Here is a 20,584-nt window from a genome sequence, read left to right as displayed (position 1 = left end):
GTGGAGGCAGCCAGCTTCCTACCTCATCCCATGGCCTTTGATGCTGCTGGCGGGCCCCATCACACTTGTCGGTGAAACATGCACAGCCGTGACACCCTGTCCCGTGTGCTGACTTTGAGACGTGACCTCGTCAAAGTGGTGGAACTTGGGGAAGCTGGTGGCCACCATCGCCACTCCGTGAGATGGGTCCGGGTTGGCACCCAGCGTCCCCTCCTCCTGGTCGGTGTCCATAGGACCCTGGTATACACCTTGGGATGGAGGGGCAGCTGGTTCGCACCTCGGCTGCCCCTGCATCATCTGACTCTGCCAGACCTGGCGATTCGCCATGGTCTGCACCATCGTGTCGCGCCCTCGGCGATGCTCCTCAGTGACTGGGCCATGCTCTGCAGTGCCTTAGCAATGCCTACCTGCGACTGGGACAAGTTCTGAGAGCGGGACATGTCCCACAGAATCCCATCAAGGTCAGCCCGATACTGGATTACATCCCCCAGCGAGTCGGACATTCTGCCGAGACCTTCAGCCATGGCCGACACCAACTGCGCCATGCCTTGGACACCTTCACTAATGGTCCTGGCGTCGTGCACCAGGCTTTCCACTGCGGTTTCCACCCTAGCAGTGTTGGCCTCAGTGCCAAGCATTCCGGCTGTTATATTACCTCTGCTGGTAATATGTTGTTCTTTGCCTTTTGTTCCAGAATGGTCCATTGAGTTGATGACAAAGAAACCACTAGGGCTGCATTCTCCCAAAATGGGACTATGTCTTCACGCCAGTGTAAAAACGCTGGAAATTTACTCTGGAGATTTCTGTAAAAAAGATCAGTTAATTCAAGGCCTTCCGGGGGCTAGCAGGGACCCAGAGAAATTGATGCAGCTTTAGCTGCTGATACGGGTCCCCGCACCTCCGGTTTTGAGTCCGCGCATGCACACAGTGGCGGCCTCCAGCAGCCATGCCGAGCACCATGGCAGACTCGGACTGTGGAGGCAGACACAAAAATTCAACCCCAGCCACCTATAAGGCATTACCTGGTGTCTGATCCCTCCGTCCCCCACCAGGATGGCTGCGGACTCACGCCAGCATCCTGACCGGCAATACCAGGTTCCTTCCACGGCATCGGGAACTCGGCCGGTCGGGAGCGGAGGATCGCTGGGCTGGCTCTGTCAATGGGCCCCTAGACGCACTGCGTACTCTGCGATCACGTCATTCTCGGGTCCTGGAGAATCACCAGACCGGCATCAGACCTGATATCGGCATTAAATTGGATTATCTGCAATTTCGGCACAGGGCTGCAGAGAATCCAGCCAATCTTTAGATTGAATCTAAACTCACTTATTGGATAACGATTAATTAAATAAAGTTTGCACGCACTACTGAGCTATAAATAATAATAAGGTAAGGTTGACTCTGTCTAGCAGTAATTTATAATCTAGTAATTACAAATTATGTCCTCGTGTTAACTCTCTCTAATCTAAACTACTCCTCATGCTGTGATCAAACTATCTCCTCTGCTAACTTTCCACTAACTATCCAGCATTCTCCGAGGTCTGATATTTATACTGGGAACTGGTGTTGCCCTCTAGTGTTTGCGTTAAACTGAGATGTAATAATTGACCCTTCACTGGCGTACCTATATACATATCATTACACTAGCGACATCTCCTCCACCCATAGCCTTTGGGACTCCTCCAAGCGGCTATCGACCTGCTGGAGTGATGCTGACATCTCCCTCTGAATGTCCCAGCTGCTCCCTATCATCTCCATCAGCTCCGAGTACCTCTGTACCAGAGACTCAGCATCAGGCTGGAACCAAGCTGAGTCCTGGAAGCCAGCAGTCCTCCAAATGCTGTCTCACCTGGGGGTTCCTGCCTCCAGCTGATGTGCATCAGCAGCAGTGTGGTTCTCACCAGATTGTGCCCCTGAAGCCTGTCCACTAACATGGTAGCATAGTGGTTAGCACAGCTGCTTCACAGCTCCAGGGTCCCAAGTTCGATTCTGGCTTGGGTTCTTGTCTGCAGGGAGTCTGCACATTCTTCCCGTGTCTGTCTGGGTTCCTCCGAGTGCTCCGATTTCCTCCCACAGTCCAAAGATGTGCAGGTTAGATGGTTTGGCTATGCTAAATTGCCCTTAGTGTCCAAAAAGATTGGATTAGGTGGGGTACGGGCTAGGGTGGAGGACTGGGTTTAGGTACGGTGCTCTTTCTGAGGGCCGGTGCAAACTTGATGGGCTGAATGGCCTCCTTCTGCACTGTAAATTCTATGATTCTATGATGTCCCACTAAGGCGTGTCAATCTGTGCAGGTGGAGGGTGGAATGACAACTGTGCCACGACTATAACGGTTGCATCCTCGGAGCTGCCCTCCGAGGTGATCTCATGGGCGATTATGGGAGAGCTTTTCCTGAGGAGACACAGAGTGGGCATCGTTAGCCACAGACGTCCTTTACAGTGGTAGAAAAGGGGGTGTGGAAGGAGGGATGGGGGAGGGAATGGTGAGCCAGTGAAGGGAGGGTTGGGGCCCGAATGGGGAGTTAGGGGTTGGATGTTCCCTTGGCATGGGTGGGGGCCGTTGGTGTCTACTCACTTATGCTGCCCAGTGTAGTTCATTGACCTTTTTTCGGCACGGAGGCAGTCCTCATGCTCACACTCCCCGAACTGACAGCTGCCGTTACCTCATCCCAGGCAGCACTGGCTATCCTATGGCTCATCCTCCAGGTCCTTTGGGGGAACAGGACATCCCTCCTGGCCTCCACCTTGTCCAGGAGTCTCTGCAGGTCAGCACCCCCGAATCGTGGGGCCGGTCTCCTCTGTGCCAATATTATGAGTTGGCTCTGATCTCCAGTTAAGCGTTCTCCAAGGCGGATTTCAGGACGAGCGACAACACAAAATCGCCGAGCAGAAACTTATAGCCAAGTTCAGCACACATAAGTGCGGCCTCAACCGGGACCTGGGATTTATGTCACATTACATTGATCCCCCACCATCTGGCCTGGGCTTGCAAAATCCTACCAACTGTCCTGGCTTGAGACAATTCACACCTCTTTAACCTGGGGTTACCCCTATCTCTGCATCTGTAGAGACTTCATTACCTGCAAATGCTAGCATTCAAAGCATTGTCTTGCATCTTTGACTTTGCCTATATTTATGTTTCTGGAACCTACCTCTTCATTCTCCTGAGGAAGGAGCAGTGCTCCAAAAGCTACTGATTTGAAACAAGCCTGTTGGACTTTAACCTGGTGTTGTCAGACTTCCTACTGAACTCTTTAAGGAGCCCACCATCCTGAAAATTCAATCCATAAGATTTCAAGATCTAAATACTTTAGTCCCACTCTGGACAGTACTTTCGCCTGATGGACCATCAGAGATCTTTTTATTTTTGCTTTGATTCTTACAATGTTGGAATGTTTATACAGAATTGCTTGTTAATCGATGTTTTAAATAGTCTTGTTTTAATGTTATTATTACAGCTATTATGTAATCGCTATAGAAGTGGAAAGCCTATTGCAGACATTTCAGAAGGTTCAATGGTGGAGACCTTTAAATGAAGCAATCCCACTGCTCAAATCCGATAAGCTACCATTAAATGGAGCCCAGATGTATGAACAATTAATGAAAAAGTTTGGTCAGAAAAAAGCAGTAAAATGCAAGGTAAAATGTTGGGTTTTTTTCCAGCTCAAAAATACTTAGTAAACACAGTTATACACTTTTTTGTATTGCTCCTCATGATAATTATGAAATACTGTGTTTGCGTGGGCTTCACCCCACAACCCAAAAAGATGTGCAGGGTAGGTGGATTAAGGGGTAAAAGGAATTGGATACTCTAAATTTAAAAAAAAATGATAATTATGAAATAGAATCAGAGAATCTCTACAGTGTAGAAGGAGACCATTCAACCCATCGAATCTGCACCAACCCTCTGAAAGAGCAGTCTACCTAGGCCCACTCCCCCACCCCCAACTAACCTGCATATAAGATAAAGGAGCAGAATTAGGCCATTCGGGCCATCGAGTCTGCTCCACCATTTAATTATGACTGATATGCTTCTCATCCCCATTCTTCAACCTTCTGCCATAACCCCTGATCCTCCAATTAATCCATGGGTGGCACAGTTGCACAGTGGTTAGCACTGTTGCTTCACAGTACTAGGGACCCAGGTTCGATTCCCGGTTTGGGTCACTGTCTGTGCAAAGTCTGTGCGTTCTCCCCGTGTCTGCGTGGGTTCCTCCCACAAGACCCAAAAGACATGCTTGTTCGGTGAATTGGACATTCTGAATTCTCTCACAGCGTACCCGAACAGGTATGGTGTTGCGACTAGGGGATTTTCACAGTAACTTCTTTGCAGTGTTAATGTAAGCCTACTTGTGACACTAATGAAGATTATTATTCTTACTAATCATCGCTGGACACTAAGGGGCAATTTAGTCATGGCCAATCCACCTAACCTGCATATCTTTGGGCTGTGGGAGGAAACCTTCGCAGACATGGGGAGAAAGTGAAAACTCCACACACACAGTCACCCAAGATAGGAACCGAACTGGGTCCCTGACAGTGAGAGGCAGCAGTGTTAACCACTGTGCCACCGTTACCCCATGTTGCTATTTTCCATGTAGTTACTGAAAGACTTTGGACAGCTAGATAGGAGCACAAATAAGAAGGGTAACCAGGCTCAATCAAATGGCACCTTATACAATAAATTTTGTTTTCCTATTTCTGTTATGAAAAGTAATTGCTTTACATGAAGAAAATGTGCAGTGAGATGTCAGTTGCTCATAATGTTTTTGGGGATATGGGTGTTTTTGGAAAGGCCGGCATTTATTGCCCATTCATTCCACTTTGAGGAGATGGTGGTGAAGTATTTTCTTGAACTGTTGCATTTCATATGGCGAAGGTAGTCCCACAATTTTGTTCGATAAGGAGTTCCAGAAATCTGACCCAACAATGTTCACAATAAGTTACACAATATGGTACTGAACCATCGGGATAAGGATGACCCCAGGTTCAGTCTCCAATTAAATGTTAGCAGTTGAAGTGGCTGGAAAATGTAAGGTACCCAGACCATTCCTAATCACAGCTCTCAAAGTGGGTCATGTTTCTTTTGCAAAAGTGACATGTTCACTAAGGCAAGGGTGTAATAGTACCATCTTGTGACCATTCGGCTGGAGAAGAAAAATAAAATGAAATCTGTCTCTTTCACCCGGTGTTCATGTTGTACATGTGGATAATGTTTATTGTGAAGATATAACAGTCCAAAGATGAGAATGGGATTATAAATTGCCCAGTTGAAAAAATTTGGATCAGAGTTTTCAACGAACCAACTGATGGACTGAGTGTTGTTTGTTTGAGAAAAAGGCTTAAAATCCGGTCTAAAAATTGAGGTGGACACGGGGGAAGACTGGCCTTCCAAGATGGCTGCGCTTTTACGATTTGCCAGGTAACTAGGCAATACAGCTGTGACCAAGGGTCTTTTGGTGTATATGTGGAGTGGCTAGAGATGTTTTTCAAAGCTGACAATATTCAAAAAGATCTTGGGTGGGATTCTCCATTGGGCGACGCCGAAATCGGGAAAGGCGATTTAGCAGAGAATCAATTCCGCCACCAACAATGTGGCGGGTGCCGATTTGACGCCAAATCGAGATTCTGCATCACCTCGACAGCGGCGTCAATCATACCAGAATGCACGTGCAGTAAACAACGTTTGCATGTCATTAGCGGGCCCAATCTGGTATTCTCCAGGTACTCTGCAATTCTCCGCCTCCGATGGTCCGAGTTCCCGATGGCACGGTTCACTTGTGCTTTCAAAAGTTGTGAAATCAGCGTGGTGGCTGCTGAGGGAGAGAGAGAGAAGGGAGGACCTGGACAGGAGAGACTGAGGGCTGCCGGCCCGGACACTGGCCGTGCTGTTTGGGGTGTGGGGGGGGGGGCCCTCCCAAGGTCAATGGAGGGGGAGGAATGGGGGGAATAGACTGAGTGGCCTGGGTGATTTCCCCCCCCCCCCATGGGACAGGGGCGTGCCCAGGCACGGACCACCATTATGATGGCCATCTTGCCTCGCACGGACTGACCACCGCCTTGGTCCCTGGTTCTGCAGAGTGACACTGGCCGGGGAGGAGAAGGTGCTAAGGAGGCATCGCATGAGGCCTTGTGTGTACCTGCACCGCTTGTCATTCAAGGACCTGTCAGACCAGGCATTCCGTCGAAGACTCCGGCTGAGCAGAGAAACAGTGCGATATGTCAGCCAGATGATGGCACACCTGGCACCAAGAGGGTATGGGAAAAACACCCGCTCCCGGTGGCCGTCAATGTGACCATCGCCATAAACCTTCACGTGACAGGATCCTTCCGGGCGCCGAGTGGGGACCTGTCCGGGATCTCACAAACCTCGGTGCACATGTGCATCTGCGCAGTCACAGAGGCCCTATATGCCCAGGCGAATCATTACGTCCACTTCAATGTGGATCCAGCCCACCAGGATGCCCAAACAGCAGGATTCGCTGCCATCGGGATGCCCTGGGTCCAGGGGGTGATCGACGGGACGCATGTCCCCCTATGAGCACCAGCTGATAACAGGCTGCTCCACACAAACCGAAAGGGGTTCTACTCGATGAACATGCAACTGATATGTGACCATTAGCTGCGCATCATACACGTCTGTGCCTGATACCCGAGCAGTGTGGACAACTCCTTTATCCTGGCACACTCAACGATTCGTGACATGCTCAAGACGCCCCCCTGGCTAAGGGGTTGGCTCCTGGGTGACAGCAGTTATCTGCTGTGGTCATGGCTGCTGACGCCTATCCAGACTGATGCGGAGATGTGACTGAGCGGTGCTTCAGCCTCCTGAAGATGCAGTTCAGGTGCCTGGACCACTCTGAAAGGCCCCTCCAGTATGATGCTGAGAAGGTCACCTGCATCGTGACGGCTTGTTGCATCCTGTACAACATTGCGCAGCAGAGGGGCGACATGCTGCAGGAGGAGGATGAAGGCTCGGCCTCATCCGCCGACCGCACAACGGAAAATCGGACCATAAGGTAGTGCCCCTTCTCCAGGCATACAGGCAGAAACGGAAACGGGAGAATCGGTTAAGAAAGTCGTGCAGTGCTGGTCTGGAGCAGCAGAAGAGCTCCTAACGTGACTGCTTGGAGTCAATGGACTGGCCCATATTTAAGAACTCAGCAACCAATCTAAATGAGTATGTCAACACTGTCACAGAATTTATCAGTAAATCTGTAGATATCTGCATGCCAAAGAAAGTTGTAGATACGTTCCCTAACCGAAAACCATGGCTTAATCGCGTGATTGACTTCCTACTTGTGCCATTATGTAGAATGTCTAGAATATAAAGGGTGAATGTAATATCATAATTGACTACCAGATAGAGCTAGCTGCAGAATTATATAAAGCACTGACTCTCAAGATTCTGTGAGAGGGCTGGAGAGAGTGCAGAGGAGAGTTTTAGAGCATGCAGAGAACAGTTATAGATACAATGTAGAGACCAGTGTTAGTAGAGTGTAGATTATTGCTTGCTATCGGAGTAAGTGGTCGAGCTTTAATAAGTAGTGTAACAAATATTAGCTTTGTTATTGAACTTAGCTTCTGTGATCTTTGTGAACACTACGACATCCATCCTGATAATATGAATCACAAAGAACACCATACTACTGAAGGTCAGGTCTGAGGCATTCAAGTCAAGCGACCCTGACATATACAAGAAATCCAGGTTCAACCTCCGCAAAGTCATCCGGGATGCCAAGAAACATTATCAGACCAAGCTAAAGTCACAGGGTAACGTTACAAAACGTCAGTTGTGGCAAGGCTTAAACAACATAATGGCTACAAAGCGAAGCCGAGCAGAATCTCCGGCAGCAGCGCACCCCTCCCTGATGAACTCAATGCATTCTATGCTCGTTTCGAGCAGGAAACTATCAAACCTCTGTCGACTGCCCAGCAGCCCTGGACACACCCATACCTACTGTCACAGCTTCCAAAGTCAGATTGGCCTTCTTGAAAGTGAACCTTTGGAAGGCTACAGGTCCAGACGGGATTCCTGGTCGTGCACTCAGATCCTGCGTGGACCACCTGGCAAATGTGTTGCCGGACATCTTCAACCTTTCCCTACTCCGTTCCGAGATCCCCACCTGCTTCAAGAAGACCATCATACCGGTGCTAAAGAAGAACCAGGCAATGTGCTCAATGACTACCGTCCAGTGGCCCTGACATCAATCATAATGGAGTGCTTAGAGAGGTTGGTCATGAAACACATCAACTCCATACTCCCAGGATGCCTAGATCAAATGGAATTCGCATACTGCTGCAAATGGTCCACAGTAGACACCAACTCCCTGACCTCTGGAGCATCTCGACAACAAGGACTCCTACATCAGACCCCTATTTATGACTACAACTCTGCCTTCAACACCATAATCCCAGCCAAGCTCATATCAAAGCTCCAAAACCTTGGACTTGCCTCCTCACTCTGCAACATTCAAGATCCTTGACTTTCTGACCCATAGACCACAATCAGTAAGGATAAACAACACCTCCTCCATGATAGTCCTCAATACTGGGACCCCGCAAGGCTGCGTATGTAGCCCCCTACTATACTCCCTATACACATACGACTGCGTGGAAAAATTTGGCTCCAACTTCATCTACAAGTTGCTGTGGACACAACCGTCGTGGGTCGAATCTCGAACAACACTGCGTCAGAATACAGGAGGGAAATAGAGAACCTAGTGGTGTGGTGTAATGACAACAATCTCTCCTTCCATGTCAGCAAAACTAAAAAGTTGGTCATTGACTTCATGAAGCAAACTATTGTACACACCCCTGTCTGCATCAATGGGACCGAGGTGGAGATGGTTGACAGCTTCAAATTCCTAGGTGTGCACATCACCAAAAATCTGTCCTTGTCTACTCTCGTCGATGCTACGATCAATAAAGCACAACAGCAGCTATACTTTCTCAGGAAACTAAGGAAATTCGGCATGTCCACATTAACTCTTACCAACTTTTACAGGTGCACCATAGACAGCATCCTAGTTGCATCACAGCCTGGTACAGCAACTGCTCAGCATAAGACCGGAAGAAAATACAGAGACTCGTGGTCACCGCTTGGTCCATCACACAAACCCGCCTCCCATCCATTGACTCTATCTACACTTCCCACTGCCTTGGGAAAGTGGGCAGCATAATCAAAGACCGCTCCCATCCAGCTTATTCACTCATCCAACTTCTTCCATTAGGCAGGAGATACATAAGTCTGAGAACACGCACTAACAGATTCAAAAACAGCTTCTTCCCCGCTGTTACCAGATTCCTGAATGACCCTCTTATGGACGGAACTGATCACTTCAGTACTACGGAGTAGTACTACACTCCTGTATGCTTCACCCGATGCCTGTGTCTATGTATTTACATTATGCACTTTACGTTTTGCCCTTTTATGTATTTCCTTTTCATGTACAGAATGATCTGTCTGAGCTGCACACAGAACAATTTCTCACTGTACCCCGGTATACACGACAATAAACAAATCCAACATCCAATGAGGAGAATGCAGGATAGGACGAGGGTGGGCAGAACATGGAGTCCAGGCAAACAGGGGAGGCTGCATGACGTGTGCATCAGGGTCAAAGCGTACGGCACATTCTGATCGCCACCAGGTTCACCGACTGGGAGAGGCGAAGTAGAGGGGGGCGGACTGGCCAGGGGCACAGACAGTGCATCGCATCCCAACCCCACACCCCTTCAATTCCTACCCCCCTCCCTTCTCAAGCCCCCACTCCAGCAGCACCTTCTGAACCCGCGGGGTTTTACCCACCCATGCCTTGGATAAAAATTGGAAGGCTCTGAAAGACAAACAAAAACCTCGGTAGGACCGTCATTTTCACTATCTGAACCCGCCCCGCCAATGACAACGGGAGTGCATTCCACCTCCAAAAGTCCCCCCTCATCTGCTCCACCAAACCGACTAGGCAGGTACCCAAATATCGAAAGCTCCCACCACCACCTTGGACGGCATCTCACCCAATCTCTTCTCCTGCCCCTCATCTGGATCGCAAAGACCTCGCTCTTACCCATATTCAATTTATACCCCGAAAATTGACCGCATTCCTCTAATATCCGCAGAATTCCTCCAATCCCCCTTAGCGGGTCCGATATGCATAAAAGTAAATTATTTGTGTGAAGCAGTGTTTTTCAAACTTTTTTCCAGGAACTACTTTTACCAACCAGCCAACCTTCGGGACCCAACCCGGCCGACCTTCGCAGCCCACGCCGGCCGACCTTTGTGACCCACGCCGGCCGATCTTCGCGGCCCATGTCAGCTAACCTTCGCAACCCACGCCGGCCGGCCTTCACGGGGCACGCCGGCTGACCTGTGTGGCCCACCATTTTCTCTTACCTTGTAATGTTTAGGTGAAATGTGGTGAACCTCCAATTTCTAGAGGATGAAAACATTTTCAGTTTCTGCATTTTTTTCCTGTAAAAGTTTCTCAAATAAAAACTCCCCCGAACTTGTAAAAAAAAGGCTGCGACTGTATAAAAAAGATGCGGCCGCAGTGCACATGCGTGTCCGCTCATCGGTGCGCATGCGCAGAGTTTGTGCATGCACACCGATGAGTGGGCACGCATGCGCAGTGTGGCCGCATTTTATTATATGTTCGTGGCCATTTTGAAGGCCGTTTGCAGCCACCGTTATTAAAAGCCGGCTGCTGCGCGATATTTGTGCGATCGGGAGCGCCGCGACGGACGGCTCCGCAACCCTCCCGACACCCGCCCGCGACCCACTCGTGAGTCGCGCCCCCGACTTTGACAATGCCTGGTGTAAAGCAAGACCCTGTGATCCATCCCCCCGGACTATCCCCTGCCAGACCCTCAATGTTCTCAATGCCAATGCCAACTGCTCTATAGCCAAGGAAAACAGCAGTGGCGAAATTGGGCAGCCCTGTCTCGTCCCCCAGTGTAACCAAAAATAATCTGATCTCATCCGATTCGTCCGCACACTTGCCACTGGTGCCTGATATAACAACCGCACCCACTCCCTGCCCAAACCCAAACAGCCCCCGGACGTCCCATAGGTTTTCCCACTCCACTTGATTAAAAGCCTTCTCTGCGTCCATGGCCACCACCATCTCTCTGGAGGCATCATGATCACATTAAGTAACCTCCTGATGTTGGCCGCCAGATGCCTCCCCTTCAGAAACCCCATCTGGCCCTCCCCTATTATCCCTGGGGCACATTCCTCAATCCTCGAGGCCAAGATCTTCACCAGTAGTTTGGCATCTACATTTAACAGGGAGATTGGTCTAGATAACCCACATTGTTCCCCATCCTTATCTCGCTTTAGAATGAGAGAGATCGACACCTGTGACAACGTCGGGGGAAGTACTCCCAGCTCCTTTGTCTCATTGAAAGCCCTTAAAAACAGCAGTCCCATACCCTTGGTCCAGCTCCTCCACTTCTTCTGCCAGCCAATTGCGGCCCCCAGGCCCTCCACCAACTCCTCAGCAACCTTTGGGAACTCCAATCTTTCCAGAAACCACCTGATCCCCTCCTCCCCGGCTGGGTGTTCCAACTTCCTCAACTGGTGCGCTAGCATCCTTTGCCTTTTCCCATACTAATATACCACCCCTCACCCTTCTCAACTGCCCCACCGCCTTGCCTGTAGATAATAACCCAAACTCCATCTGCCATTCCTTTAGCAGCCCCACCTCCAGGGCCTCCGCATATCTCCTGTCCACCTGCAGGATTTCCTCCACCAGCCTTTCTATCTCTGTTCGCTCCGCCTTCTCCCTATGTGCCCAAATCAAAATAAACTCCCCCCTGACCACTGCCTTCAGTGCCTCCAAAACGGTACCTGCCGAAACCTCCCCATGTCATTAATTTCCAAAGAACCCTGGATGGCCTTCCTCACACGCTCACCCACCTTTTCCTCTGCCAACAATTCCACATCCAACCTCCATTGCAGGAGCTGGACACCCCCACTTTGTTCACTCGTAGATACACCCAGTACAGGGCATGGTCCGACACCACAATTGCCGAATACTCGGTATCAATCACCCCTGCCAACAACGTCTTGTTAAACATGAAAAAGTCTATTTGGGATTACAACTTGTGCACATGGGAGTAAAATGAAAATTCTATTATCCTTGGTCTCTCAAATCTCCACGGATCCATCCACCCATGTGCTCCATGAACCCCTGAAGCTCCTTATGTTGTGGGCCAGGGTTTAGAGAACCCCAAAGTGTATCATAGAGTTCACCTGACCCACAACTTTTAATAGATTGTGGCATGGGGAGCACACGGCCCACTCTACTTTGCTTCACTTGGGCATTCCTTTGCCACTTTAACAAACCCCACTGTCTTATCCTGATTTACCACATCAGCCTTCCCAGTGCTTTTCTGCAACAACCAACACTGACTTTACATGGCCCAGTTTATTACAGTGAAAACATTTGAAACTTTTCATTTCTTTTCCACTCTTCTGGATTCTTTTTTTTATCTGAGGTACACTCTCCTTATTATCTCCCATCAGATCACCTTTGCTTCTGCCACTTGAGTATTTCTCATGTCCCCAGTTTCTATCCCTCACAAGCTTAAACTGATGTCGTAAACCAAACTTTGATTTATGAACTAATTCCTAATCATCTGCCATTTCTGCTGCTACTCTCGCAGTTTTAACCCTCTGCACTTCCACATGAGTTCTCACTACATCAGGAATTGAATTTTTAAACTCCTCCAAAAATATAATTTCTCTAAGAGCTTCATAAGTTTGCTCTATTTTCAAAGCCCACATCCACCTATTAAAATTACTCTGTTTGATCCTTTCAAACTCCATGTATGTTTGACTAAATTCTTTCCTCAAATTTCTAAACCTTTGTCTGTCGGCTTCAGGCTCTAGTTCATATGCACCTAAGGTGGACTTTTTCACCTCCTTCCTCATACATCGCAGATACCTCCTCCGGTAGTGATGCAAACACTTCACTAGCCCTCCCTACCAGCTTTGTTTGAATCAGTAATCCCCACATGCTATGTGGCCATTTAATTTGTTTAGCCACCTTCACAAATAAAATCTAAAAGGCTTCTACCTCCTTCTCGTCAAACCTTGGCAATGCTTGGACATATTAAAATAGATCCCCACCAAGCCTCTGACTTTGACGCTCTTTCTCACTATCCTCATCACTATCCACCAACTGTACGTTTCCCTTTAAATCCCCCAATTTTAACTGACTCATGTTTTATGGCCAAGTTCAAGCTCTCTCTCTCTTTCTTTTTCCTCTCTATCTTTCGTATGCAAGATGCTTTAATTCTTTCTCATGTTCCATTTGTTTAATTTGTAACTGAATTTTTGTCATTTCCAATGACTCAAACTGTATCTCGGGCAATTTTAAATCCTTAGCCACCGCCATAATTAACTCATCTTTTCCCATTTTGTCAGGTAATGTTAGCTGCATGTTTTTGCCAAATCTAGCAGTCTGTTTTTAGTCTCTGCCCGTAAGGTACTGCATGTGACTGTCTCCACCCACAAAAACTTCAGAGCCTCTGAAAGAGCCACTGTCCACAACACACTCACTACTTAGACTGAAATACCACACCTGAAAAGCAACCACACTATGTTCACCCCTCACTGTCTTTAAGTTCACTGAGCAAATCCAATAGATAGACTTTTATCCCCCTCGAGCCCCCAATTTGTTATGGACCAGGATTTAGAAAACCCCAGAATGTATCATGGAGTTCACCTGACCAACAACCCTTAATAGATTGTTGAAGGTGAGCACATGGCCCACTCTACAGGTGTGGTACAGCAGAAATCAAAAAGTATTTTTTAAAGCAAAACAATGTTTATTCTATGAACTCAAGTTAACCCTTTTAAAACATACAGTGAACATCCTAGCAACCATCAATTAAAATACAACCTCAAAAGGATATAACACTAAGTAATCATTTAAGATTTCCTTTTAACATTTTAACAAGACTTAAAAATAACCTTTTAACAGAAGCATATCAGGTTTAAATTCACTACTGAGAACAGTTATCACTCTGAATTCACTAAATGATCAAGATAATCTTTACATGGCAGAGCGAACAACATTACACCTACTGTGGCTCACTCCAGCTCCAACACTGAAACAAAACCAAAAACACACAGACACCCAAGCTTTTCTCAAAGTGAAACTAAAAAGCAGAGCCAGAGCTCAGCTCCACCCACACTCTGACATCACTGCAGTAACTTTAGCAGACTACCATTTCTTAAAGTGACATTCTCAACACCCTCCCCGACCTCGAGTTCGACCGGTCCAGCCTCGGATCCAGGACCGTATTGAAGTACCCCCCCCCACCATAATCAGCTGATTAGAGTCTCGGTCAGGGATCCTCCCCAGCATCCCCCTCATAAATTCAACATTGGCCCAGTTCGGGGCATAGATGTTCACTAGCACCACCGGCATTCCCTCCGGTTTCCCGCTCACCATAACATACCTTCTGCCAGAGTCCGCCACTATACTTACCACTTCAAACGCTACCTGCTTATTGATCAAAATTGCCGCCCCCTTCATTTTGAAGTCTAATTCTGAATTAAATACTCCCGCGTCCCACACCTCCTCAGGCCCGCCCTTAGGCACCCACCGTCATCGATCATGCTCCCATTAAACTTTAAAAGCCTTACTCCTGTTGACAGTATATCCCTCCCCCACCCAGTGTTCCCCCAACAACAACCCCTACCCCCTTCCCCCCACTAACCTTCTGCTCGCCCCTCACTGCGCTTTCGTGAACTAGCCCACCCAACTAGCTTGGCAGCCCCAGCCCATGGCGCCTAGCATCCTACCCCCCATTATTTCCCCCCCCCCACTCAATCATCCTACTCTTGCAAACAGAAACAATCCCTCCCCAACCCAATCGAAGAGATCAATCCCCCATCTTCCAACATAGAACAAAAACAAACCTGAAGTCAATAAAATGGTCCCAAACACAAATTAAACACAGCACTAAAGCATCACTACCAAAGTTCAAAGTCCACCTTCTCCTGCAAGTTCATTGTCTCTGACAAATTCTATCATCTCCTCCACCATCCCAAAGTACAGCTCCCGTCTTTCATAGGTCACCCACAGACGTGCCAGGTACAAATTCCCAAACTTCACCCTCGTCTTGTAGATGGCCGCCTTGACCTTATTGAAACTCGCTCTCCTCTTGGCCAACTCTGCACCCAGGTCCTGATATATTCAAAGTTCACTGCCCTCCCAGGTGCAGCACCTAGTCTGCCTTGCCCACCTCATGATCCGCTCCTTGTCAAGGAAACGGTGCAAACACACCACCATCGCCCTCAGCGGCACATTCCCTTGGGGTTTCCTCATTAGCGCCCTATGCGCTTGATCCACCACTCCCAGCAGCTTCTCCTGCAACCTCCCCACATATGCGCCAGCATCGGCTCCTTCACTTCCCTCCATCAGGCCCACAATCCTAATATTCTGCCTGCGTGACCGGTTCTCAAGGTCTTCGACTTTCTCCTGGTGCCGCCTCTGCTGATTTCGCATCATCCCCATCTCCGCTGCCATCGAGACAAACTGCTCCTCGTGTTCCCCCGCCACCTCCTCCATTTTCTGGATCGCCAAACTCTGAACCTCCAGCCTCATCTCCACGCGGTCGATCACCACCTTCATAGAATCCATCGCCAGGGCCAGGTTCCCCTGATTCTCCATGTATTTCTGGGTGAACTTCTCATTCAGGAAGCCCACTAGCTGCTCTGTTGACCACTGAGTCGGCAGGGCACTCTCTGACCCTCCGTCATCTCCATGTGCATCGCAGGCATTGCAACAACTCTTGAAGTCTGATCCCCTCTTTTGCGACCACTTCTGGCTCTCAGCTGCAAATACACCAGTCGGTCAATCCCTTCCACTCACTCTCCTGCACCTTTTTGCCTCCTCACATCCACCCGTTAACCAGGGAAAAGATCTGAAAAAACTGGCACGAGCGGCAACCACCAATGTGCAACCACTCACACTATGGCCGTCACCTGAAGTTCCAAAACGATATACTTGTTAGAGAGGAGGACAGGGAATTCATAGACTGACTGCCTTCTCTTTCCAGCGGTCACCCAATTGTCTGCCTGCACCTTGGGTGTGACCACGTCTCTATTAATCCTATAAATTATGCTTTCCACCACCTGCATGCACCTAAGTGCATCCAACTGCTGCTTCAACTGAACCACGCAGTCTGTGAGGAGCTGCCATTAGTTGCACTTCCTGCAGACCTGGTCGACCAGAACTGCAGATGAGTAAATGGAAGGTCTCAACAATTGTAGCTGGTGGTGGTCATGTGGGTGTTACTGGTAAGAAAATGGGAAGAGGCCTTCAGAGTGTTAGCAGTAGTACAACAAAACCCAGTTTAGACCAGCATTGGACACATAATTGTCCATCTGTAAAGGTGACATGCTACAGCTGACAAGCAATGTCGATCTCCAATAAGAGAGAATCCAATCATCTCTCTATGAAATTCAATGACATTACCATCGTTGAAATCTCACTATCAACATCTTGGGGGTTACCATTGATCACAAACTGAAGTGGACCAGCCACATAAATACTGTGGATACAAGAACAGATCAGAGGCTAGGGATTCTGTGTAGAGTAACTCACTTCCTGACTCTTCAAAGCCTGTTCACCATTTGGAAGGCACAAGTCAGAAGTTTGATGGCATATTCTCCACTTGCCTGGCTGAGTGCAGCTCCAGCAACACTTAAGAAGTTCAACATGATCCAGGACAAAGCAGCTTGCTTGATTGGCACCCTATCTGCCACCTCCAACAACCACTTTCTCCACCACCGACACACAGTGGCAAGTGTGTACCATCTATAAGATGCACTGCAACAACTCACCAAGGCTCCTTCAAAACCAAGATGCACCTCTGAAACCAAGATGTCTGCCACCGAAAAGGACAAGGGCAGCAGATGCTTGGGAATACCATCACCTGCAAGTTCCTCGGCAAGCCACTCACCATCTTGATTTGGAACTGTATCACCATTACTTAATTATTGTTGGATCAAAATCATGGAACTCCTTCCCAAACCTCACTGCGGGTGTTCGTACATCACATGGACTACAGCATTTTAAGAAAGTGGCTCACCACCACCGTCTAAAAAGCAATAAAAATGCTGGCCTAGCCAGCGATGCCCTCATCCCATGAAATAATAAAAATAACATGGAGGTTCTGTTCACAATTCTGACTGGAAGCCAGATTTTTTAAAAGTTCGATCTGACAAAAACACCTATCTGCAACTTGAATTAGATGATGAGTTTAAGTGTTTCACTATCAGTAGACAAATGGGTGTATTTCAGTTTCATATGCTGAATTTTGAACTTGTGTCAGTGAGGTCCAGCGTTGGAGAAAACTGGGTCTGGGTTGACCACCTTGCCAGGTGATGCAAGAGTTGGCACCACATGGACTCAAAGGTCACCTGGTCTTTGGCCCTGAAAGTAATTACTTCCACACTGAACTTCTATGCCAGTGCTCATTTTAGGTATTTCCCAGTCAGGAGCACACAATTGCATAAGGGAGGTCATAGATGCGCTGTTAGCAAGGACCCACATGTACATCAACCTGGACTAGGCCCAGGCAAGACAGAACATCTGGGCCATAGGCTTCATGCCCCAGATGCAGGATGTCATCGTCTGCACCAACATGTTCCTCAAGATGGCATAGGTCACCATTTTTGAACCACATGCGATACCACTCCTTCAATGTCCAGCTTCACGGTAGCATGGTGGTTAGCATCAATGCTTCACAGCTCCAGGGTCCCAGGTTCGATTCCCGGCTGGGTCACTGTCTGTGTGGAGTCTGCACGTCCTCCCCGTGTGTGTGTGGGTTTCCTCCGGGTGCTCTGGTTTCCTCCCACAGTCCAAAGATGTGCGGGTTAGGTGGATTGGCCATGCTAAATTGCCCGTAGTGTAAGGTTAATGGGGGGGATTGTTGGGTTACGGGTATACGGGTTACGTGGGTTTAAGTAGGGTGATCATTGCTCGGCACAACATCGAGGGCCGAAGGGCCTGTTCTGTGCTGTACTGTTCTATGTTCTAGCTCGTCTGTGACCACGTGATTTGCATCATGCAGTCGTGTGCCCGCTTACCAGGGAGCATCCATGATAGTTACATCTTGGGGGGCTTGCAGATCCCAGCTGTTCTTTGAAAGAGTAGCAGCTGGGGAATAAAGGGCAGCCACTCAGAAGGTGGCTGATGATGTCAGTGTGGAGGCCCCAAACACCTATTGAGACTCTCTACAACGAGGCTCATGCGTCAACACGTGCGCAATTGGACTGCTCAAGATGTGATTCTTGTGCCTGGATCAATCGGGGGGGGGGGGGGGGGGGAGCCCTTCAATACAACTCCCAGAAGGTGTTCTGCATCATAGTGGCCTCCTGCACTCTGCACAACCTGACATTGCAGTTGGGCGAGCAGCTGGACCAAGAGGAGATATCTCCTCGGATGAGGAGGATATTGTCATAATATACATCTATGTATATAATAGAGTGCAGACAGGCAGTGATTGATGCACAGGATGACCAGTAAGCACACAGAGCAGAGCAGCCAATCACCAGACAGGATACTACCACTATAAAGACAGAGGACACTAGGTTTCCCGCTCTATCTGGACCCAGTCACTGAGACAGTCAGAGTTTGTGAGCTAGACAGTGCAAACACCGTGCAGTAGCTAGTAAGTCTGGTCAGGCTAGTACCAGGTCTCCAGTCAAGTCGGCATAGTGTCAACCCACAGTTAAACATGTATATTAGTTAAGATGTTAAATAAAATCGTGTTGTATCTTATCAAGCGTTGGAGGTCTGTCTCTCGCTACACTGCATCAAGTGCAGTCCACATCGACCCAGCCTGCCCAACACATCTATCAAGAATGGTGGCCACAGGCAAGCCGCAGAAGAAGAGGAGGCAAGACCCCAGGCATTGGCCAGGACCCCCATGGGGCACAGAACTATCTTCAGTTTGGTGCTGATCAGGACTAGGGTGAAGACCTCTCCCAATATTGGGTCTCAATTCTCATTACTTTGGGGCCTGAGGGAGTCATCGACATGGTCGCTCCATCAGGGGTAGGGCATTAAAGCCACTGACCAGACGCTATAGGAGAATGATGATGACTTGCACTGAGGACAGACCAATGCTCATCTTAACCTATGCAAAATGTCTGACTCCTGCCTTACAGAGAGCTGAATGCAACCTGCCACTGAACGGGGTGATCTAGGGACCCATGGAGGCAAGATAGTTGCTACTGCCTCCTCCAAGTTACTGCACCAGGAGTGATGGAACATTACTGTGTCATCAGTGTGGGAAGTGGGAAACAAAGTGCCCGGGTGGGAGCTGCCTCGTATGTGGCCGTTCCTTACAGGCCACAAGCGGAAGTGGTGTCCCTTTTAATTTGTCTTCTCTCAGTTTGTTTACATGATTTTATTTGGTTGAATTAAAATAGTTGGAGATTTAGACCAGTTCAGACATGGAGGGCTCGATTCTCCCAAACAGGGAGAAATCGTAAGGCTGGCGTCAAAAACGGGCGGGTTTGACGCCAGCCTTCCCCCCCCCCCCCCCCCCCCCCGACCGGGAACCGATTCTGGATTCTGAATTTCGTTAAGCCCGCTTGCCAGAGTTTGCGACGGCTGACGCGTCGCATGACGTCAGCCGCGCATGCGCGGATTGGAAGACTCCAACCCGCGCATGCGCGGATGACGTCTTTGCGCATTTGCGCGAAACCCGTGCATGCGCGGGCCGGGATGCCCCTCAGCCGCCCCGCGAATGGATAAAGCGGGGCGGCGGAAGGACAAAGAGTGCGCGGGAATCGGACCCGCTGCCCACGATCGGTGCCCACCGATCGTGGGCCCATGGCACCCTTGGCACGGCCGTGGTACTGCCGTGCCAATCGGTGCCATGGTTGCCAAGATCCGAACTTTACGGCCGTTTTTACGAACGGCCAGACCAGGTGTGTTTGCCGTTCGTAAAAACGGCCGTAAAGGGCTTGGACTTTGGCCCATCGGCCAGCTGGGAATTGCTGCTCGCCGTAAAAAAACGGCGGCAGCGATTCGTGTCGGGCGTGGGGGGGGGGGGGGGGTGAGAATAGCGGGAGGGCGTCAGACTAGCGTGGCCGTAAAAATTTACGACCCCCGCTATTCTCCGCACCGTCGTGAGTGCGGAGAATTTCGCCCGGAGTTTCTGAACTTTCATTGAATAAAGATGCAAAGCAGCAACCAGGTTTTGGCCTTCAGTCTAGTGGGCAGCCTGAGGCAAAAGTGTGGTGGTCGACCTAACATTGGAGTGTGAACCTGCGATGCCTTCAGCGAGATGAGAAGGAGGCGCTGACCAATGGCCATTGAAGGGAGCAGCAGGGTGACTCTCAACCTCCAGCCCAGGGCTGAGGAGGGAAGTCGGGCAGCCAGACAAAAAAAGAATGGATGCCACCAGGCCAGATAGCCAGCAGTAGCCAGGCAGCCAGCCAGGGGTACACACAATTATCGAGGCTCTAGGCCTAGCCACCCAAGTTAGAGCCGAGAGGTGAGCAGAGCAGTAGTTGGGAATTGCGAAGGCCAGGCAGCTGTCAGCATTGTGC

General features: G+C 49.2%; 1 protein-coding gene across 5 annotated transcripts in view; it reads left to right on the top strand.

The window, feature by feature from the left end:
- Positions 1-20,584, top strand: part of ankar (ankyrin and armadillo repeat containing) — a 326,309-nt gene that overhangs the window by 77,522 nt on the left and 228,203 nt on the right. For all 5 annotated transcript variants that reach the window (XM_038789171.1, XM_038789172.1, XM_038789170.1 and 2 more), the window contains one exon: positions 3,459-3,639. In XM_038789171.1, the coding sequence (XP_038645099.1) occupies positions 3,459-3,639 (181 nt within the window). The remainder of the gene's footprint in view (positions 1-3,458; positions 3,640-20,584) is intronic.

Source organism: Scyliorhinus canicula, chromosome 2, assembly GCF_902713615.1.
Source record: "Scyliorhinus canicula chromosome 2, sScyCan1.1, whole genome shotgun sequence".
NCBI lineage: Eukaryota > Metazoa > Chordata > Chondrichthyes > Carcharhiniformes > Scyliorhinidae > Scyliorhinus > Scyliorhinus canicula.
The sequence above is the reverse complement of the archived record's forward strand: the minus strand, read 5'-3'. Positions and strand labels throughout refer to the sequence as shown.